We start from the raw sequence: 22587 nt of genomic DNA, 5'->3' as shown, positions 1-22587 counted from the left end.
CCCATCTCGATTAAGTAAGGGCCTAAGTAATTATGGTGACAATGGAGCGAAAGCTGTAAAATCTCGAAATAGTTAAATATATCATTTCTAAATGGCCAGCTGGAAAGCAAGCTAGCCCAACATTTGCCACACATAGCTCTGCTAGCATTGACAGCGTTCAGGTTATAAAGTAACTATACACAGCGGACAGAAGGCTCGCTGTAGTTTGGCTGAATCATGAGCTGAAGAATAGGTAGATATAATAAATAATTACAAGCAATGGTTATTTCAGACTGAACAATTTACCAATGAACTAAACCAGCTTTTTCAAGTACTGTTTATAGGTCCTGAATTAGAGTAGGTATTCATCTAGACCGCGTGGCCTAATGGATAAGGCGTCTGACTTCGGATCAGAAGATTGAGGGTTCGAGTCCCTTCGTGGTCGCTTTTTGCTTTTCTGTTTTTGTTTGCACGATTGGTAAAGATGAAGTGGCCAATTGGATTCTTAACATCGTCATTGAAGTCAAGGCGTTGTCACACAAACAGGCAGAGGTGCTAGCTAGTAAGATTCTTTCGGGGGGAAAATAGTAGGGGAATTAAAAAGTGTTTCCAGATTTAGTCGGAAAGAGATAAATACATTTCAGGCAGCTCATCGTTGTTCGATATACACATCGACGTAAACATTTATGTCTCACAGCTAGAATTATAATCATAGTTTGGCAGTGTTACCTCAGAAGCAGAGTGGCGCAGCGGAAGCGTGCTGGGCCCATAACCCAGAGGTCGATGGATCGAAACCATCCTCTGCTATTTTGTTCTTCCATCCATGCGCAACTCATGCGTCGTTGTATTTTTCATTATGTTCACCAAAATGAAACCTCGATTGTACTGTGTTTTATAAAATATAAACGTTTCTTGTTGATACATTAATTATTTTGGATATCAATCAATACAGCACAACTTTAAAGAATACATATACATTCTTCACATCTACTTATTTATTAAACACAATATATACAAATGATGTCCCCCTCATATCTGAAAAAAGATGTGCAATAGGTGACAGATGACCATTCTTCAGTCAAAATCCATTCTTCTTGACTGCTTGGTTGCTGAATTGAACTTTTTTTCTTTAAGCCTTTCCTGGTTTCTTCTTTCCAACCTGGATGAAAAAAACACAGTCTGCTTTTAAACCTACAGATCCATGACAAAGGGAAAGAGAGACTGGTACAGCTTCCCAGTATTTGATTTGACCTGAATGGACACCAAAAAGACCTATAAAAGGTGGAAGAGGTAGGCTACAGAACAGGATTGGACAGAACAGTCACCCACCCTACAAACCTGGATGCTCTGAGGGCTATGTCCTCGTCCGAAGGCTCATGTGGCTTCTCGCTGGCCTCCATTATGATGTCAGAGATTTTCTGTATGCAGTCTCCAAGGTTACGATGCTGGCTCCTGGTAAGCTCTGACGTCACCAGCAACTCCCCTGCCTTGTTGATGCGGTTCTTGTTCTGTGATGAGAAGGGCGATGTTGGCATAGGTGAATGTTTGATTTAATTGTTATTAAGATTATAAATTAATCTTAACGCATAGATGTACAATATTTCATCAGATATCTGGTCTAAAGAAAGGGGAAGCAGTGTAAGGCTGGGTGTCACCTTATATGCTAAAATCTGGAGTTGCTGGACGGAATCTCTGCTTGATGGGTCTCACACCTCATTGTGTAACTTACTGTCGCATTGCTAGTCATGTGTTGAAAAGTAAGGGTCAAGATGTGGTCTGATTGGTTGTTTTTGTGTATAAAGGGAATTGTGAAACATTGTTCTGTGGATTCTTCATTTCCTGAGACCTTCTCCTCAGCTCTGGCTTGTCCTACTTCTTCTCCTTCCTCTCCTCTTGCTTTCTCTCTGATTTACAATAATCATGGTAGCGCAGGTAAGAGATAACTTTCATTTTGTAACATGTTTGCCTCGTAATTGATTTAATTCATTTTCAATGCGATTAAATGTATATTTAATTTAACCTTACTTTGACCATTCTTGCCCTGATTTAACCCATAGAGTCAAATAACTGTAATTCCATTGGTATTTACATTATTTGGATAATGTTAGTACACTGTTCAGTTTCCCATCTTCCTTCAAACATAGGTGACTTCGTTTTGGTTGTTTGGCCAATATTAAACCCCCTACAACAGCAAGCAAGAACATGTATCATTTATTTCCCCCTACACAAAGCACTGGTGTCATTTGAATTACATACGAATATTATAGAACTTAATAATGCAGTAGTGAGTCTGACCTTTAATAAAATATTTTGTTTCACATCATCTGGGATCCAGTCTGCTGTGTATATGTGGAAGCGGACCTCTGCTTTGGTGCTCACTGTGAACAGACAATCAGGGCGAATTCGTAAAGAGCCTTGATTATTACAAATTAACAAACAGATGTGCTACCTCTGGAATCCATTATCCGTTACCGGCAGATATTTATGATCGTTGAATATGTTTAAGTATTTTGACATCACCTTTGTTGACATGCTGACCGCCAGCACCGCTGCTTCGGCTGTATGATATTTTGAGACGATCTGTTTTCAGAAATGATACACAGAGCTGTTCATCCACAAACATGGTCAAGTTCGCCATTGAGATCTAACTGTTTATTCTCTGTGGTGGACAGTTATTGAAATCAACATTAACCTATATAATAAATAGCTTACCTACTGGAATGATAATATGACCATCCTGTACAAATAAAGTCGACATTCAATTAATGTATACAGTTGAATTAGCTAATACGGTAATTTTGTGCACAATTTGGAGAAGTGTATGTGTAGCCTATTACTCGGGTGTGCTACTACTTTGTGTCTACCATGCGTAGGCTGAGATCCACTAACCTGTGTATTATCCCCTGCTTTGCTTCCATAACCAGGACATTGACGAAAGCAGTGACTTATAATGTTACTATTTCCTTTGAATATAGTTGTACATCTTTCACGTGGAGTGAATATTTGAGATATCACAGAACATCTAAGCAGGGAGTAATAACACTGTACCATGCGAGTCGCCATATTGGATCTGTCTATGTCTATTGGATCCAACTTCTGCCCGGATGTCATGTTTTAGAAAAAGTTTAAACACATCTGAAAAGAAAGCGACAACGGAAATGTAAAACGCTAAATTATTACAAAAACAACAATATTAAATGTTGTGAAAACCGAAAGTGCGTTAGACAAAAGTCAGGTCCTACCGAGATTTGAACTCGGATCGCTGGATTCAGAGTCCAGAGTGCTAACCATTACACCATAGAACCGATATGTTTAACACAGAAAGTATTGGTTAATTAACTATACTACTATAGTTGCATGTACAAGTAAGTCAACGGGAGAAAGTTCAAAGCATTCGTTGTAGATTACGTCATAAAATAATTAGTTCTAATCACATGACACATTCAAAACACAACAAAACAATTTCACCCCAGATGGGACTCGAACCCACAATCCCTGGCTTAGGAGGCCAGTGCCTTATCCATTAGGCCACTGGGGCTTGATACATGAAGAAAAATTTAACCCTTTATATTATTTGAATGCAATGTTAACGATTACGTTTTCATGAGAAAGTGTCGTATGAAAGCGTTTATATTAAACATGATTTATATATGTATACAAGTTCAATATAACATGTAACTTTTGACTAACTTGAACAACTGGAATTAAACTCACTGTCAGACGATGAGAAATACTGCTACAGAATGCAAACGCCACGTAGCCTGCGTAAATTAGTGTGCCTTCCTGTAGCTAAGGTCCGGAATCCACAAACAAAGTATCCTAGTGCTTAAAATAAAAAATAAAATAAACATTTTACAAGTTATGACTTGTAAATTGTTACAAGTCAGGTGAGATTTAATACGTTGCTGTTCAGGGTTGACAACATCGATCATTCGACAAGCTCTTGAGCGTCCTGATATGCCACCACCTCCCAGACAGACACACCGCCGGAGTTGTTTTCCTGGCTAGAAGGATAGCTAGCTCGCTAGCAAGCAGCTAACATTCTGTTGGATTCGGCTAACATTCGAGTCAACTCATCGGCAAAATAATGAATTTACTACCATCCAACCCACACGGGAACGGACTTCTTTATGCTGGATTTAACCAGGACCATGGTGAGAAATTACTTTTTGCGTCCGTTTTTCAAAGGAAACAGTATTTGACTAGCTGTCGTTGATGATAGCTAATGACGACTTTAGGCCGACCACAGCCGTTGTAGACTACCCCACCATAGCTATCTCGGCTGGGGCTACTTGATTGTAGTACAATACACTAGTGGGCTAGCTAGCTATATCAGTAGGTTATTTTGCAAGTTGTTATTTTCTCCTTACAAACTGTATCGTAAAACAAATTCGGTATTTCAAAGGGCAGCCATACAGCTAGCTCATAGTTATCATATCATCAAGCTCGTAGTTTGACATCTGTCAAGACAGTTGGAGCTAGTCAGTGCTAGCTAGTTTAAATGCGCTACCCACTAGCACACCTCTAGCTAAACAGCTAGCTAGCTAATGTGTTAGCTACAGTACTTAATTCTTTAACTAATCTTTTGTTTGGTAGAGACTAACGTCAGCTCATTGGTAGCTAATCTAATCATTGTTCTTTTAAAACGTTATGTTAACTTTGATGTATTTATGTGCTTTCTATCAAGTAAAGCAATAAGAATACAGATGACTGTAAGGCGTCTAGCTAGCATTCTCTATATATAATGCATATAAACGTACTATAGTCCGGCACGTGACTTCTATAAGCTTGTTACCGATTCACGGTTGATCCATCATAAATGGTCTTATTCAACTTTGACACTTCTTTATGGTTAGTTGGCAAGTGCTTTCTTGACGTCTAACAAAGGAATGGTAAGGGATTTCTGTACGACCCCGGCTGGCTCTTCAATGACACTGTACTCGTTGTGTGAGATTGATCTCACTACGAGCAGCTTCTTATCTGATGCGAAACAGAGAGGGTGTAGAATGTGAGAGGAGAAAGGGATAAACGTTAGCAGACACTGACGTGACCTCAGATGGCCCTCAGTGTACAGTAGGTTTTTATCTGATAAAGGTTAGGTAACCTGTAAAGAGATGGGGGGGATTTTCAGCTGTTAGTCTTAGGACAGGGGGCTATGTTATAACATGCCCTGTGCTCTTTTTCCAGGGTGCTTTGCATGTGGGATGGAGAACGGATTCCGAGTGTACAACACAGACCCTCTCAAAGAGAAGGAGAAACAAGGTAAATGAACTTATTGGAGATAATGACGGATGCAGCTCGAATACAGGTCTTTAAAACCTCAAGTCAGATGTCTATAAAGATGTGTTTATTTATTGATGTATTCATTCATGTGCTGTTCTCCCATCCATGTCGTTATAATGGTCATTATAGTCATAGGGGCAGTTTCCATGATTTGCTGTGCAGCCATTATGGTTCAGTTCTGTTGTGGCTGAGAGTCAAAAGTCCTTTCTCGGTTCCTTGCGTCCTCTCCTAACCTCATAAGCCGGGAGACAGCGCAGGCTGAGAAGGAGACCAGGAGAGACACACAAGGGGTCGAGGAAAGAGGCTTTTGACTTTGATTCTTTTTCTTTTTTGATCTCTGTATGAAAACTAGTCAGTTTGTTTGCAGTAAATCAGGCCATTTTGCTGCACACAGGAACACAACATTGTGGCAGCGAGACCCAAGGTACTTCCTTCCTGTGCTTGAGGATCCTTCTTGGTTTCTGTGTGGATGAGGAGGGCCGGGATATAAGAGGAAGTTAATCATTCCCTCTAAAGAGCCCTGCACATGTGACTCTGGGCACATGACCTGGTTCAAAGTCACCCTTTCCCCCCCCCCCGTAAAGGGTGAGGCCAACAGTGCTCTGTACAGTGAATTGACAGTGAGCATGTCAGAGCTGGCCTGGCCTGGTGTAGTCCATGGTAGACCCATGTGCAGGTGCTCTGATGAAGCTCTTGACAGCAGCATGAATGAAGTGATTTGTCTTCTAGTGCATGCTGGTGATGCCAAGACTCGTTGTTGTTGATATGTTGCCGTAAGAAATTAGGAGGGATTGCAGAATTTGCATTTAGGAGGGAATTTGTAATATGTTCTGTCAGGCCTGCATTACAAATACATTTATTAACTGTGCTATATAATTGGAGGCAGCCAAACCCTGAAAACCACCCTAAATCATTTGGTGGAGCATTGAAATTATGTGTTTGATACTGTGAAGATTTAGCATTGTTGGCAGGATTCACTGGAATTCTAATATTGTTTGATGGGCAGCCCTTATTGGCTCAGCATTTTTGATTTTCCAAAACGAGAACCCAGTAGCCAATGAGGTTTCTGCTTGTCATTTGTATCCGTTCAGAGTTCTTGGAGGGCGGGGTTGGCCACGTAGAGATGCTGTTCAGGTGTAACTACCTAGCGCTGGTCGGAGGAGGGAAGAAGCCCAAGTACCCGCCCAACAAAGGTATTTGAATGTGGAGCCCCTGAGGTCTGCTGGTCTGGTCTCACTGACAGGAAGTGTGCAGGGGGGGTTCGTGTCGTGTTTTCAACCCTGTCGTTGTCCCCCTCCCCTGTAGTCATGATCTGGGATGACCTGAAGAAGAAGACGGTGATAGAGATCGAGTTCTCGACGGAGGTCAAAGCCGTGAAGCTCAGGCGAGACAGGTATCCACACCTCTCTCTCCTTCTCTCTCTCCTTCTCTCTCTCCCTCCCTCTCTCCCTCCCTCTCTCCTTCCCTCCCTCCCTCCTTCTCTCCCTCTCTCCCTCTCTCCCTCCCTCCTTCTCTCCCTCTCTCTCCCTCCCTCCCTCTCTCCCTCTCTCCCTCCCTGTCTCCCTCCCTGTCTCCCTCCCTGTCTCCCTCCCTGTCTCCCTCTGTGTCTCCCTCCCTGTCTCCCTCCCTGTCTCCCTCTGTGTCTCCCTCCGTGTCTCCCTCCGTGTCTCCCTCCGTGTCTCCCTCCGTGTCTCCCTCCCTGTCTCCCTCCGTGTCTCCCTCCGTGTCTCCCTCCGTGTCTCCCTCTGTGTCTCCCTCTGTGTCTCCCTCCCTGTCTCCCTCCCTGTCTCCCTCCCTGTCTCCCTCCCTGTCTCCCTCCCTGTCTCCCTCCGTGTCGCCCTCCCTGTCTCCCTCTGTGTCTCCCTCCGTGTCTCCCTCCGTGTCTCCCTCCGTGTCTCCCTCCGTGTCTCCCTCCCTGTCTCCCTCTGTGTCTCCCTCCGTGTCTCCCTCCCTCTGTGTCTCCCTCTGTGTCTCCCTCTGTGTCTCCCTCCCTGTCTCCCTCCTTGTCTCCCTCTGTGTCTGTCTCCCTGTCTCCCTGTCTCTCTCCCTGTCTCCCTCCCTGTCTCCCTCTGTGTCTCCCTCTGTGTCTCCCTCCCTGTCTCCCTCCCTGTCTCCCTCCCTGTCTCCCTCCCTGTCTCCCTCTGTGTCTCCCTCCGTGTCTCCCTCCGTGTCTCCCTCCGTGTCTCCCTCCCTGTCTCCCTCCGTGTCTCCCTCCGTGTCTCCCTCCGTGTCTCCCTCTGTGTCTCCCTCCCTGTCTCCCTCCCTGTCTCCCTCCCTGTCTCCCTCTGTGTCTCCCTCCGTGTCTCCCTCCCTCTGTGTCTCCCTCTGTGTCTCCCTCTGTGTCTCCCTCCCTGTCCCTCTCTCTCTCCTGCTATCTGGCCTACTGCCAGGAAGCTGCACACGTCCAGTTCAGTCCCCAGCATCTAAACAGCCCATTTGGGATGTTGCCATGTTTCCAAGCCGCTGTAGCTTATTTCCTCATCGCCAAAGTCACGTGTTGCGCAACGCTGCGTCTGACGGGAGACGATAGAATGATTGCTGTAATATAGTAGCTCTCCCCATAGACGTCTGGATTCAATTATCTGGATAAATGCTAGCATATGTCTGCTGCCCTGAGCCACTTTCGGAATGACAGTAAATGGCCCTTGTAGTGAAATTGGAATGGAAAGTGGAATTACACACTATCAAGATATCTAGATGCAGTAATAACACTCACTGTGCAGTCTATTAGTTATAGGAACAGTGCTGTCCATTAGTAATATGAACAGTTCCGTGTGTAGGTGTGTGTGTAGGGGGTTATTGGTTGAGATGAAGTGTGAGTGATCGTCTGTTCTCAGGATCGTGGTGGTTTTGGACTCCATGATCAAAGTGTTCACCTTCACACACAACCCCCATCAGCTGCATGTGTTTGAGACCTGCTACAACCCCAAAGGTCAGTCCCAACCCAGCCCTGCTGTACAGCAGCTCTCACATTCCTTACCACACTGTCAGATCCCCCCCCCCCCACACACACACACACACACACACACACTGTAAGCAAACAAACTCTCCACATAAGCTATCTAGATATTCCTGGTAAAGCTGCAAGCTACACACACACACACACACACACTCGATAACAAAATACTCCACAGAAGCTTTGTAAACAATCCTGATAAAGCTGACAGATATTACACGCACACACACACACAGCTCCAAATATAAACAAACAACGTGTGGGTGTCACATAGCTCATAACTAACAACAACCAAACCAGTCAACAAGCCTCTCCCACCCTGTGCTCCCCCCTCCCCAGGTCTGTGCGTGCTCTGTCCCAACAGCAACAACTCCCTGCTGGCCTTCCCCGGGACTCACTCTGGCCACGTGCAGATTGTGGACCTGGCCAACACGGAGAAGCCTCCGGTAGACATTCCTGCCCACGAGGGGGCGCTGTGCTGCATTGCCCTCAACCTGCAGGGCACCCGGATAGCCACCGCCTCTGAGAAGGTACCCTCTACTATACTGCTCCTCTTTGCTAGCACTCAACTCCTCTGCCGTTCCTCTACTCTGCTGGAATCAAATGCATCGACAAGCACTTGGTTTTCACATCAGCAGCTTTTGAGAGGAGATTCCTCTATACCAGGGGTACTCAATTAGAAACCCAAAAGGTCCACTAACCAAATTTCCATTCAGTCCAGGGTCCGGAACAATTATGGTTTATTTTTCTGGCCCTTACCTCAGAGTTCTGGGGGTAATTTTGTTCAGTGTCCATGCATTGTGTCATAGTGACCATAGCCGCGGGAACATAGGATATTTTATCAGGGGGGTGCTGCTGGGGGGGGGGGGGGGGGGTGGGGTTCTTAATGTTGCGGGGCGGTAGGGATGGACTGGGAGTAAAAATAGGCCATGCACATTCTGTTTGATGTGATGCTAGTTCGTGAGAACGCTAGGATACTTAATGCGAGCGCGCGTAGCACGCAAGAACATTTTCTTTGCCTTTATTTGAGCACAAAATAGTTTTTGGAGCTTTATGTAAAATGAACATAGCCGTTTTTCAATTGGTAAAACCTTGTCTAGTGAAGGTGATGTATTTTTGTTTCAGCCCCACCCTTACGTTTCTTAGCCTGGTTTTCCATTGTTATTCTTCTCCCGGTGCTCCCGATGGCCAGTCCGCTACTGCGGGGCTGGGCTGTGTCGCGGTGGTGAATTTTCAAGTCATATCATTGGAAATTCTCGTGCTGTCAGGGGGTGCTACAGCACTCCTAGTTCCCACGGCCATGATAGTGACGTTTCACATTAGCTACCACTATTGACAAGGGCAACCGTCTCATTAAACACATCGGTTTTGTGCGCCCCACCGGCAGCACAAATGCATACTTGTCTGAAATTAGGTATTTTGGGATTTGGATTTTCGCCGGGTTTAGAGCTCGCCATGTTTTTCTCTAAGGAAGAAACAGGTACTGTTAGCAAATCGATTAGCCTGCGTTGTTGCGAATGACACACACAACCTGACCCACAGAGGTTGCAACCAACTTTCAGTGAGTGAGTTGTCATGGTGATTACAGTTATTAAAGCTCCTGATTGGACCTTTGTATTGGACAAGTAAGATAGAAAACACATTTAGTTGGAACAAAAAGATGTGCCGGTTAAAATGGAAACGTTCCGTCAAAATTAATTCATTCCATAATAATATATCGGTTATGGGTCCGGATAGGGAACCGCCTGGGTCCGGACCCGGACAGCGGTCCGCCAATTAGTGACCCCTGCTCTATACCCACTTTGTGTCGAGAATGGTTGTCTGGACTCTGATTGGCTCTTGACTCGTGTCGTTGTCGTGGTGCAGGGGACCCTGATCAGGATATTCGACACCTCGGCAGGTCAGCTGATCCAGGAGCTGAGACGAGGCTCTCAGGCAGCGAACATCTACTGGTGGGCAGAAACACCACGCACACACACTCTCTCGCTCACTCTCACTCCCCCAATTCAGAACAAGTGAGAGTTTTCACCTTGCTCCTAACCCCTCTCTTTCTCTCTCCCCCTCCCTCTCCCAGCATCAACTTCAACCAGGACGCGTCCCTCATCTGTGTGTCCAGTGACCATGGCACGGTGCACGTGTTTGCTGCGGAGGACCCCAAGAGGAACAAACAGTCCAGGTGGGTCCCGGCTCTTGAACACAACAATAGTTGACATGGGAAAAGCCATACACGACAGAGCACGCATACATACTGTATTCGATTCCAGCCCGGGCCATGTCCTACATGTCTTCAACCTCTCTCTCTCTCTTCTGCCTTTCCTGTCTCTGTCAAACTGTCACGAGCAAAGGAAAATGCTACGGAAAAATGGTTGTTGGACCCTGGTTGTATGAGACCGGTTGTTTGAGCCTGGTTGTGTTCCTGTCTCTGCAGCCTGGCCTCCGCCAGCTTCCTGCCTAAATACTTCAGCTCCAAGTGGAGCTTCTCCAAGTTCCAGGTCCCTTCAGGGTCGCCCTGCGTCTGTGCCTTCGGAACCGAACCCAACGCCGTCATAGGTGTGTGTGCGTGCGCTCGCGTCTCTGGCCGTTTGTACTGTGTTTATGTTATAGCCCACATCAGACATGAAGCCGATGATTTGACTCCCTCTCCTTTCCCTCCACCTCTCCCCCCCCCCCTCCTCCGGTCCTCCCAGCCATCTGTGCTGACGGCAGCTACTACAAGTTCCTGTTCAACCAGAAGGGGGAGTGTTCCCGCGACGTGTACGCCCAGTTCCTGGAGATGACCGACGACAAGATCTGACCTTCCACCCCCCTGCAGACGGACTCGTGTGCAGGCCGGTTAGTTTAGAGGAGGCGGAGGTGGTGGTGGAGGAGGAGGAGGAGGGCTGTTTCTGTGCTCCTCCCCTCCCGGTGCTGACAGACTCTGCAGGGGAGCGTCAGGGACACGGACACAGCCTGGAAACCACTGCAGCATGGACAGGGGGGGGGAAGGGTTAGGAGGGATGAAGGAGACACTTGGAGAGGGGGAGGGTTGTCTCTGGCTCTGAGCTGATCAGACTGTCCTAGGACCAGCAAGAGGACAGACACGGGAGAACAGACTCTTACCTGACCCCCCCCCCCCCTCCCCCGGGCTTCTGTAACCAAGCTACAAACAGGAAGAAGAAAAAATGCAAATAAAAAGAGGGAAAACTATTTTTTTTTTTTTTTTTGAAAGGACAAAAGTATTCTTTTTTAAGATGTCTTCCGTGGGAATTTTACGCTGGAATACCATGGTTATTTAAAAGAGATGAGTAGTGCTGATCCTGATAGGTAACTGAACAGAAACTATTCTTGACTAACACCACCTAACCTAAAAGTAGGGAGTGCCTGCCAACTGAATCAAAAGTGGAGTGTGCGTGTGAGCACGTGCGTGTGTATGTGTGTATATACTCGTGTGTGTGTGTGTGTGTATATGTGTATATATATATATATATATATATATATGTAATATACAATTCACTTCTGTGGTATATTGCAAAGCAGGATGCAGGAAGTGGCCAGTGGACTTTGATAAACAGATGGAGACAAGTATTTTGGCTTTCTGCAGTTCGGTATTACTTGGCCTAGGACACAGAATGAATGTGGGGGGCCTGTTCCAACTATTTTTCCAGAAGTATCCGTCTGTTCCTGCTTTGCGAAGGCCGTCTTAGTAGCGTTAGTTTGATCTTATATTCACTGTGTGCACACTCGATACGCCAGATGCGTCAAGTCCATAGACTGTATAGAGTAGACAAGGGGAAAGAAATTGTCAAGATGGTTAAAAAAATTTTTTTCATTCCATATTCATGTTTCTGCCCTCCCCCCCCCCCCCCCCCCCATGTGTATTTGTGCAATATGATTTATTTTCACCAAGAGAGGTGGAGGGGGCTTAGGAAGTAACTTATTTGACGTATGTTTACCTGCTAGTGGACTTCCTGAAGGAAACAACGATAGAACTAAATGGAAGCTCTGATTTTGTTTTCTAAGACGAGGATTGAAACATGACGCGTGTGTATAATAACGTCCAAGAACAAAGTATGGTCTGTCACCGTTAAACCATTGAAATACATCATTATAACTTGATTAAATCAAAGTTCAGCCTCTCCCATGTTTGTGTTTTAACAGTGACGTCATCTCTTCCTGTCTTACTCCCTGCTGGGTGTGAGGTGTGGCTGGATGATGTAGTCTTTTAAACGCTGTAGTTCGAGTCTAGCGTGGATGACAACTGCTCCCTCCTGATGACACACCTTGTTAGCTCCAGTGGTGGGCCTCATGTAGATGTTGTCAGGTGTCTGATAGAGAGGTTAACGGATGTTAGGAAACTGGTGTCTGGCAGGACCTTGAGAGAGAGGGCAGAGAGCAGGTAGCTAGCAGGGTGCATCACAGGAACCAATTATACTGAGGAAAAATGTCTGCTGTCAAACAGTGTGTAGAAACCACAGTGGCTCTCCAGGCTGCTGTGCTCCCTCTACTTACGCCCATCACTTTGTTCACGTTTATCTCAACTTTGTACCTAAATCTTTCAGTTGGGTGTTCATTTGAGATGGTGGTCATCAGCATTTAGTTTGATTTATGTTTTACACTCAGCTCTGATTGTAATGTGCGTGTGGTGCACTTTGAAACCCCACAATTCTAATCGGGATGAAACGTCATCAACTCATACACTACGCTGCCATGGCGACACTAATGTAAAAGTGATTGTAAAATACATCATTTGTGAATAAAACGTCACAAAACTTTCATCTTATTTTGGTGTGTCACTCGACAGCAAGATGTTACTCCGATGCTACCCCGTTTTCTGTCAACACGAGGACAGTCGAGGATGATGTCAGTGTTTGACAGGAAGCAGCCCTCACATCTGGGCCACTTGCTCGCCAGGGTTTTGTGACGGCTACCAAGTTGTAAACTGGCACTGGGTAGGAAACATCCAACTTACCTGAGTGTGTGTTGAAGTTGAAACAATACAAACCTCATAAGGACCACAGAACAAAAGATGGATGTTTTAAATTAATTTATAAAAAAAAAAAAAAAAAAAGGAAATGTTGCATTTACCCACTGAAGCAGAACAAACAATCTATCACTTGTTTTTCCTTGTGGAACATATAATACTATCTGAATAGACTTCTTAGTAGCCTGAACAGAATAAAATAAACAAGCAAGGAGACTGCCAACTTCCAACACAAAAGTTAACAAACACACCCAATAATGACAAGGAAAACATAGAAGGGAAAGATAAATGATAAGTGAATAGGTTAAGTGCAGCACTGTCCCGAATCATATAGCATAGATTCAGTCTAATTTTTCTTCAGTTTCATATCCAGTTATCTGTTCATGTAAAATTTCTCTAAATTGGTAGCATGCAGGCTTGATGAAGCATATGGTCAAATACGCATGGAAATATACTTTTTATCTCATAGGATATTTGTTAAAATATGACAAATCTGCAGATGTACAGTGATAAAGAAATGTCTCTTGGTACTGACTGAAAAAAAAAGAAAAAAAAAAAAAAATCCACTCCATAGATAGTGTTTTCTTCAGGGAAAAGAAGACTACATTCATTTCACTGAACAATGAGTCCACATACAAAATAAGAAGATTCCAAGATATCAGGTGACGTTGAATGTTTGTGACCCCACTTATAGCTTTTTAGTTATTACTAGATGTCTTCGCCTTGGGAAATAGAGAAACACTCAAAATAAGGTCCAAGATACACACAGCAGAATACTGCATATCTACTCACAACTGTATTAGGAGGCTAGCTGCCAGATTCAGGGAATGAATGAACACACACACACACACTTCCCTTTGAAGAATTACACTATTGTTGTCACATTTGTTTGTTTTCTCTCTCTCCCTCTCTTTCTGTCCATCCATATCACACTAAGCGCTTTTCTGTCATGCTGCCAAGACGCCACTGGTTCCTTCTCTTTCAAGGAGGGGGGGCAGGTCCAGAGTAAAAACGGACAGAGGAGCTGTCCAATAAGCAGGGGCTCCTCTCCACCATCCCAGCATGCACTGGGGTGGTGGAGAGAAGCTGGGAGAAGGCTTGGCAAAACTGGGGGAGTTCATCTTGGGGGGGGGGGGGGTCGATCTCCAACGTGCTCGTTTCATCCGTCACTTTTTTTTGTCTGTTTTGTTTCTTGATTATGTTACTTCTGCGAAGGCTTCCTGTGCTTGTTGGCTTCTGCGTTCCAGTCTCGAGTCTCCAGACCGAGTCAAGTCAGTCGCCGGTCATGAAAGCAATTTCCTGTTTCGTCGATCGTCCGTTTTTTGCTTCTCGTTTTGGTCTTTAGTTCTTGCGTGGCGCCTTCCCCCCTCTCTCCTCCCCGGGGGGCATTCAGACGTTCTGCCGTCCGCAGGTGGAACCCTCCCTCAAGCTCTCCTCCATTTGGCACCTTGGAGTAGACTGTGACCGTGTCGGGGGAGGGGGGGGGAGGTGGCAGAGGGGCGGAGGTGGGGGTCGGGGCGGAATTGTGGATCGATCTGGCTCATGGTACAGAGGAGCAGGGGGGTCAGAGGTCAGGCTGGAGACCACCCTAGTTGTCCTGCTGGCTGAGCGTAACCTCTCCCTCCCTCCCTGTGTTGTTGTTGTTGTTGTTGACAGTGGGGGCCCCGCCGGCCCCCTCCCCCACAATCTTGATCCTCTTGGGCTCAGGGAGCTCCTGCTGGTCTCCGTTCTGCCTCTTGGTGGGGAGCGAGGCAGAGGCTGAGGCGTGGGTGGCCAGCAGGTGCAGGGAGCTCGCCACCGCTGAGGGGGGGGGGGGGCACACAGGGTCACAGCTATACTTATATACTGTATACACAGTACTGTGCAAAGTCTTACGCACACCTTATTTATGTAGTTCTTTATTAACAATGCGGTTCTCACCTGTGCTGGCGGCGGTGGTGATGGGCAGCAGGTGCGTTCCGTTCTGTGTGATGGTCTTGACGGGGAGCTGGTGCTGGCCGAGGGGGGCCTGCTGCACGATGGTAACCGTTGTTAGGGGCGTGGCCTGAGACGTCTGGATGATGCGACTAGCCCCGCCTATGGAGGGTGTGGTGATAGCTGGGACTGGTTCCACTTTAACTGGGAGCAGGGAACACAAAACACACACACACACACACACACACACATTGTTTACCAAGCACAATTTGGTGTTAATGTGAGCTGTGACGCCGCAAATAAAATCCCAGCTCTCACCTTTGACCTCCTGGTGGTCCACGCCCCCGTTCTCGTGAGGTTCCGTCTTCACCGTGGCGACCGAGGCCTGTTGCCCTCTGGTCACTGTTGCCATGGTGACGGCCGGGATCTGGTGGAGGACGTGCACCGTCTGCATGACGGGGGCGGAGCTAACGGCAGTGGTTACCATGGCGGTGGTCGCCATGGCGAAGGTCACAGGCTTCATGGTGGTCTGGGGCATCTGACGCTGCACGGCGATCAGCACCGGTTGGCTGTTCAGGGGGGAGCCTATCAGAGACGGGGTGAAAGGGCAAGCAGGAATCAGGATTGTTGCCTCTAGTGATAACACAGCAGGTGATAAACTTGAGCAAGTTCAATACTTACTGTGTGGACACTGTAGAGCCATTAACATTTAACTATCACAATAAATAGAACAAATGTATTCGATTTTTACAAAGTCTGCATGGTGAATAGATGTATCTAACTATATCTATACATTTGTCTCTGTCTGTCTGTATCTGTTGGGCTCACCAGGGGCACTGTGAGCGAAGCGGGCCTCCTGGATGACGGCCAGTTTGGGCTGGAGCGCGGCGGGCGGCGTGGGGGCCGGGCTGGGCTCTGGCTCCATGGGGACGGGGGAGCCCTCTCGGGACAGGCTGTCGGGGGTCTGGACCCCGCTGGAGTGGGCCGACAGCACTCCCGAGTGGTTGGGGGAGGCGGGGGCGCTCCTGTGGGGAGGAGGGAGGGAGGGAGCGAGAGAGAGAGAGGGATGGAAGAGAGAGGGGAGAGAGGGACAGGTAGGGAACACGCATGGTTTTAGAATGGGATGGGTGAGGACATGTACTGTAGATAGATGACTTCATAGATAGATAGCAAGTTTGGTCATGTGTGTGTTTGATCGGGAACAATATAACCTCAAATTGTTGGACTGGGACAGATTTTATCATGCGCCATTTCAGACAGTACAAAGCTCAGTCCACTAGGGGGCAGTAGTGGTTTACTACAGATTTCACATTGACAACAAGCGTCTCACCTAATAACCTTTCTATCCTCCATACTTCGGCACCGGTTACTATTATGTGAAAGAGGGGTTGGGATGGGGGTTTGTACCTGGCGGAGGGCGGTTGGGTTGGGAGATGGTACCTGGAGGAGAGAGGGGCTGAGTTGGGGGCTTGTACCTGGAGGAGAGGGGTCCCAGCGGGGTCCGGAAGCAAGGCACGCCCCTGGGCCTTCGCTTCCGGAAGGCCTGCTCTATCAGCTTGCCCTCGGACGACGGGTCGATCCTCCAGAAACTCCCTTTCCCAGGCTCCTCCTGGGAACGCGCCACCTTGATGAAGTAGCGGTTCAGGGACAAGTTGTGCCGGATCGAGTTCTGGAACGACCACAGTCAGAGGGATGAGGGGCCGGTGTTCTCAGAACACACACACACACACATTTATAGGATCTAGAACCTAAGATGAAAGACAGGCGCTTATTGACAGAGATTCCAAGGCATTGCACATGTCAATTGACCGAGGTCACAGATGGATAAGACCCAGCAGAGGCGTGGAGACGCTGACCTGCCAGCCCTTGTCTGCTGTCCTGTAGTAGGGGTAGTTCTTGGTGATGTGGGTGTAGATTCCGTTGAGCGTGAGCTGCTTGTCGGGCGCCATGGTGATGGCCTGGACTATCAGCTGGGCGTAAGAGTAGGGGGGTTTCGAGTCGTCCTGCGAACGTGGAAAGAAGAAGAACAGGGGATGTGATGTCACGAGAGAGGACAGAGCTCGGCACGACGACAACAACTGTTTTTGTTAACGGGCAAGGACACACACATCCCTCTCCCCCCCGGCGCGCGCGCACGCACGCACACACGCTCTCCCCAGCACACGCACCATGCTCGGGGTCACTTCACGGTTTGCTCCATCCAAAGTCTGAGTTCACGAGTGTTGAGTAACATCTGGACTTCCAATGAGCATTCACAATGTGTGATACGCCCAGGGCCGGATGCAGCCTGCTTTGACTGGGGGGGGGCAGTGAACATTTCTGGGGGGGCATCATGATTACGGAAGGGGGTCGTATAATTTTTTATATAACCATTATGTTATCATTTTTGAGTCTGCTTTAACGAGTGTTAATCAGGCACGGAGCCAGACGTTATGCACATTCGGGGCTTAGCCCAAACCCATGACACATCCTGGGTTTGATGTGATGCTGGACAGGATCCTCCACAGTGCGAGCGCACGCACGGTGGAGGCTACTGTGAATGCCCTATTTTGGGGCATTTTGGGTCTTTCATTTGTGCGCAAATTAGTTTTTGGAGCTCTATGTAAAATAAACCGCCGCCGTTTTCCAATTGGTAAAAACCTTGTCTAGTGAAGGTGACGTCTTTATCATTTTCTGGCTCCAAATTGTCGACAGGGGAAGCAGAAACATGCATGTAGCTTGGCTGAGTACTCTAACCAAGTTTGAGAGCGATGCCCTAGGACCTTGGCTGAAAATGCGCACGGGGTACGTTTGCGGAACAGGCTGCATTGGATTGCTGTCATTCAAACCATGCTCGCCTTCACCCACAGGCAGCAGCGGTAATGTTGGTACCGAGAGACGGGGAAGTGCTTCCACTAGGACCAGCATGCTCTGCCTGCTCTGGAGTAGGAGTTAAGATCCCTTGTCGCAGGGATAGTAGTAGATGGTTTGGGGATCAGATATCGATGCATGATAAAAGGTTTTTCTTTGTAGGTACAAACACGCACGCAAAGAACAATCGATGGCTAACGAAGCTAAAAGACTGTTAACGTCTTTAACCCGTGTATCTTCTACGGACACAAATAAAGATTACAACTGAAACAGAAGTATGAAATTCCAGGGTCTAACATTAAACACCAATGCTACACTTTACTATTCGTCAAAAGCCCTCCACAAAAGACCGATATACAATAACTTTGAGAACAAGTGAGTGAGTGGCAAGAGATTCGAGGTTGATTTCACTTATCGGTAAACGTGGATGCGGAGCTCTAACCTACGTTGCCCATTATCAACCAGACAATCACTGGGGAACCTTTAACAAGATTGGTTGAAAAAAAATGCATATTACTGAAAGCACTAACAGACTTTTTCATAGCTTCAACATGTAACCATTTTGGCTGAAGTCAGAAGGAGCTTGGGGAGGGGGGGGGGGAGAAATTTGGGGGGGCGCGGCAGAAATCTGTGGGGGGGCGCAGCACACCCCAGCCCCCCCCCCTGGATACGCCCCTCTTTAGTCTCTCCCCAAACACGTCCAGACACATTAATACACACACAGCCCACACATGGATAAACACACAAGCACATGGACACACAAGGACATACACATTCAGGCCACTCCCCCCACACACACCAGTCCCAAGTTGAGGGTCTAGGTCAGAGGTCAGGGGTGCTCACCTTGGGGCTGTCCCCTCCCGAGGCATCCTTGTCGTTCTCTGACTGGGAGTTGTCCCCTATGAGGTCAGAGGTCAGCACGCGGCCCATCCTGTAGCTGGAAAGCCCCGCCCCCCTGGGACTCGAAGGACACGAGTTGGCCGCGCTGAGGGACAGACCAATCACGTGTTAGACTAAAGTGTCGGGGGGAGATATTTACGAGGAGGTGACTGGTGCGAAAACTCTACAATCCCAAAAGGTGGTCGGGGTATTGGGTGTACGGTTGTGCATGTAGAGTCTAGATCAGTGGTTCTTAACCCTGGTCCTCAGTGACTCCCTGCCCGGCATGTTCTAGATCAGTGGTTCTTAACCCTGGTCCTCAGTGACTCCCTGCCCGGCATGTTCTAGATCAGTGGTTCTTAACCCTGGTCCTCAGTGACTCCCTGCCTGGCATGTTCTAGATCAGTGGTTCTTAACCCTGGTCCTCAGTGACTCCCTGCCCGGCATGTTCTAGATCAGTGGTTCTTAACCCTGGTCCTCAGTGACTCCCTGCCCGGCATGTTCTAGATCAGTGGTTCTTAACCCTGGTCCTCAGTGACTCCCTGCCCGGCATGTTCTAGATCAGTGGTTCTTAACCCTGGTCCTCAGTGACTCCCTGCCCGGCATGTTCTAGATCAGTGGTTCTTAACCCTGGTCCTCAGTGACTCCCTGCCCGGCATGTTCTAGATCAGTGGTTCTTAACCCTGGTCCTCAGTGACACCCTGCCCGGCATGTTCTAGATCAGTGGTTCTTAACCCTGGTCCTCAGTGACTCCCTGCCCGGCATGTTCTAGATCAGTGGTTCTTAACCCTGGTCCTCAGTGACTCCCTGCCCGGCATGTTCTAGATCAGTGGTTCTTAACCCTGGTCCTCAGTGACTCCCTGCCCGGCATGTTCTAGATCAGTGGTTCTTAACCCTGGTCCTCAGTGACTCCCTGCCCGGCATGTTCTAGATCAGTGGTTCTCAAACCTGTCCTCGGGGACCACATGTCCTGCATGTTTTAGATGTTTCCCTGCTCCAACACACCTGATTCTAATGAATGGGTCGTTATCTAGCTCAGAAGAAGCCTGGTAACAACCATTCATTTGAATCAGGTGTGTTGGAGCAGGGAAACATCTAAAACATGCAGGACATGGGGGGCCCTGAGGACCAGGGCTGGTCTAGATCGATGAAGATCGCACACCGAACTGAATACCAAATGTGCAATGATGACATCTAATCTGTTCAAGTCAGACAATCGTAGAGCATCTGTGATGCAAAGATAGATGGCTTAGAGTAAAACTGTTATAGCTCTTCAACTAGGTTCTTGTCACATGAACAGAGGATATCAAAATAGATCAGTTGGTCTCAGTTCTGACGTCTCCATGGAGTTTATTCTACCTCCCCTCAACACACACACACACACACACACACACACACAACCCACCTGATAGTCCCTGTGGGGGAGGGCAGGGGGCTCATGAGATGGGCGATGTTGTCTGGAATGTTGATAGTCAGCGGCGATATCTGGGGCTGGACGGGCTTGACCGGCGATTCCGGCACGTTCCTGCCCTCCTTCTTGTCACTGGACAGAGCGGTGAACGTGATCTTTATGTTTGTGCTGGGGAAACGGAAACAGCACCTGAGAGACAGAGAGAGGAGGGGAAAGCAAAAAAAACGAAAATAAATAACAAAGATGTTGTCAGGTTGACCTCACAAGCAAAACTAGATTTCCAACAAAGATGGTCGGTCCAATGTTTTGGAAAAAGCCTTCTTGCAAACTACCAGCCCCCTCAATCCACGGTCACTATCTGGTTGTACACGGAGGATCACTGACCGATAGTGACAGCATCGTCTTGTGTTTAGGTGTGTGTTTATACGAGTCTAGACAAGCAGACAGGGCACACAGATAAGGAAGTTGTATAGCAATGCTGGGGACATGGGGACGGGGCCAGGGTAAGGGTGTACAAGGTTTAAATATGGATGTCCATCATGACTCTTATGTAACAGGCTATGTCTAACGTTTCTTACATTATCAAGCGGGTATATTTGGAGCAATAAGGTGTCTGATGGCTGACCAGGGCCATTCCAGGTCTAAATTGAATTTGCTGCCATGCCCAATTGTGGTCCGCAGTGCTTGCACAAGCATGTCGCACAATTAAGTGCTCGTCTGCCCCATCATCACAACCAACGTACGTGTGAAATTTGGTCAAATTTAGGAGCATTCAGGACATTCCGTTGCTGGAATGTGAGGAGTATACCATAGCTACCATGAGAAAACAAGGGTATTAGGCGGCAGTAAATCCGTATCGTTAGCTTGCTATGCTCCAAAGGAACGCATACGAAGAAATATGAACCTACCATGTTTCATCATAGGTAAACATTGCAACACATGAAACCAAGCCGACATTGAGCCAATGGCACACAATGTATAATGTAGTTGCCAGCAAGCTAACTACTTACAAACAAATGTGTTGGTTACTGGAATACAGGTAAATGTACATTTATTTTATGTTGTAAATAGCTTGTTGTGCTTGCTGTGCAGAAGGATTGCGCTTTTAGTAGGCTATGGCCAGCTAGGTGGGGTGTCTGGAGACGAGCGTTTGGTGTTACTTGTCACAACACGTGCGGCACGGGAACACAACAATAACAAAGGGTAGATCTGAATATATGCACATTTTGGTTAGCAATTACAGCAATACATTACAAACATAAACAAATGTTATTCTTACATTCGTGGGAGCTGCAGCGGTGGAGCACCTCTTCTTTGAAACACTCCGTCCACAAACACCCCGTTTTTTCCAAGGCATCGAAGATAGAAGTCCCCACTACCGGTGCCGTCTTCGCCTGCGGTGAAAATTTCTAGGTGTCGGCGAGAGATAAAACTGGAATGGCCCATGCTGACATCTACTGAGCCCTGCGAGGAGTTCCGTCCGATGGTCACCGACCTCTTCTTCATAAGGTATTCGAATTCTCGGCCCTCAAGCCGGGCAACAGCCGACCCCGACATCCCGCTTATCACCGCCATCTTATAGTGGTTCTAATTTAGAGCTTTTTGTGGGGAGAACAGGCGCAAATGTAGACGAATTGGCTTTTAATTTTGAAGGGGCTGCAAATTTAAGGTTTCGTAAAGGGGAATCCAAATTTAAACCGAGAAGAATTTGGTTAGGAACGTGCCAGACCGGGGACACAGCGGATCCGACCCACCGCCGCGATAGAGAGAAAGAGAAAGGACACCAGCCAACCAAAGGCGTCCAAATGGGCGGAAGTATCTTGACAGGCAGTTTATTGCACCAACTAGCACGAATAATGAGTAGGCAGATGAGGCGTGTTTACCACTGACTACTACAGTATAAATAGCCCGTAGAAAAGTGTGGTTGGTTGCGCCGCAGTCCGACACGCAGGTCGATGGCTAGATGTAAAATACGGCGATTGCAGCCGAGTCAGAAGACTGGGAGAGGAGTTTTGTGCATCAATGCGGTCAGTGGACTGTCTTGAATAAAAACGATCTGCTCGACATGGCCAGTTACGTTTCCAGGAATATTTAACTTGGAAAACCCCACGGTTGACAAGTACATTGGGATGTGTTAAAAATTGGAGTTGCACGTTGCATTTTTTCCTAATAAGACTAGTCAGTCAGCACAGTCACATTAAACCACTAACCCATCGGAGTTTAACAGGCCAACCAGGCAGGTCATCATACCTGGTCAATCTCACTACTAGTCGAGTGCACTTGCAAGGCATTTAGAACGGTCTCATTGTCCACACCCTGCAGAAGCCCCAATCCATATACTACCATGATTTGTAT

General features: G+C 47.4%; 3 protein-coding genes and 3 non-coding genes across 9 annotated transcripts; 2 read left to right on the top strand and 4 right to left on the bottom strand.

Moving 5' to 3' along the window:
• The first annotated feature begins 351 nt into the window (after window positions 1–351).
• On the top strand, window positions 352–424 carry trnar-ucg (transfer RNA arginine (anticodon UCG)). The gene has a single exon. It is a non-coding gene; the product is annotated as a tRNA-Arg (tRNA).
• A 468-nt stretch (window positions 425–892) lies between these two features.
• mrpl58 (mitochondrial ribosomal protein L58) lies at window positions 893–3042 on the bottom strand. Its single transcript, XM_067245373.1, has 6 exons — window positions 2869–3042; window positions 2692–2716; window positions 2500–2559; window positions 2275–2357; window positions 1318–1487; window positions 893–1138 (listed from the first exon to the last, which is right to left on the bottom strand). The coding sequence occupies exons 1-6, from the start codon at window positions 3040–3042 to the stop codon at window positions 1054–1056; spliced, it is 597 nt and encodes a 198-aa protein (XP_067101474.1). The 3' UTR covers window positions 893–1053.
• A 170-nt stretch (window positions 3043–3212) lies between these two features.
• trnaq-cug (transfer RNA glutamine (anticodon CUG)) lies at window positions 3213–3284 on the bottom strand. Its single transcript has one exon. It is a non-coding gene; the product is annotated as a tRNA-Gln (tRNA).
• A 160-nt stretch (window positions 3285–3444) lies between these two features.
• Window positions 3445–3517, bottom strand: trnar-ccu (transfer RNA arginine (anticodon CCU)). The gene has a single exon. It is a non-coding gene; the product is annotated as a tRNA-Arg (tRNA).
• A 254-nt stretch (window positions 3518–3771) lies between these two features.
• Window positions 3772–12970, top strand: wdr45b (WD repeat domain 45B). 4 transcript variants are annotated; one of them, XM_067245462.1, is made up of 11 exons: window positions 3778–4133; window positions 5167–5241; window positions 5630–5686; window positions 6354–6455; window positions 6568–6655; window positions 8100–8194; window positions 8558–8748; window positions 10085–10170; window positions 10293–10394; window positions 10647–10768; window positions 10906–12970. In XM_067245462.1, exons 1-11 carry the CDS (start codon window positions 4067–4069, stop codon window positions 11010–11012), a joined length of 1092 nt encoding a protein of 363 aa, XP_067101563.1. In that variant the 5' UTR covers window positions 3778–4066; the 3' UTR covers window positions 11013–12970. The 4 variants fall into 4 exon arrangements, with proteins under 4 accessions (XP_067101566.1, XP_067101563.1, XP_067101564.1 ...); XM_067245463.1 differs by having other exon boundaries at window positions 3779–4133; window positions 5657–5686; XM_067245465.1 differs by lacking the exon at window positions 10906–12970 and having other exon boundaries at window positions 3772–4133; window positions 10564–10710.
• A 256-nt stretch (window positions 12971–13226) lies between these two features.
• On the bottom strand, window positions 13227–21969 carry foxk2a (forkhead box K2a). The gene is made up of 9 exons (XM_067244851.1): window positions 21512–21969; window positions 20227–20421; window positions 18786–18927; window positions 16949–17095; window positions 16568–16761; window positions 15921–16117; window positions 15411–15677; window positions 15099–15296; window positions 13227–14978 (listed from the first exon to the last, which is right to left on the bottom strand). The coding sequence occupies exons 1-9, from the start codon at window positions 21805–21807 to the stop codon at window positions 14767–14769; spliced, it is 1848 nt and encodes a 615-aa protein (XP_067100952.1). The 5' UTR covers window positions 21808–21969; the 3' UTR covers window positions 13227–14766.
• Window positions 21970–22587: the final 618 nt, after the last annotated feature.

This window comes from Osmerus mordax, chromosome 10 (genome assembly GCF_038355195.1).
Source record: "Osmerus mordax isolate fOsmMor3 chromosome 10, fOsmMor3.pri, whole genome shotgun sequence".
In the NCBI taxonomy this organism is placed as follows: domain Eukaryota; kingdom Metazoa; phylum Chordata; class Actinopteri; order Osmeriformes; family Osmeridae; genus Osmerus; species Osmerus mordax.
The sequence above is the reverse complement of the archived record's forward strand: the minus strand, read 5'-3'. Positions and strand labels throughout refer to the sequence as shown.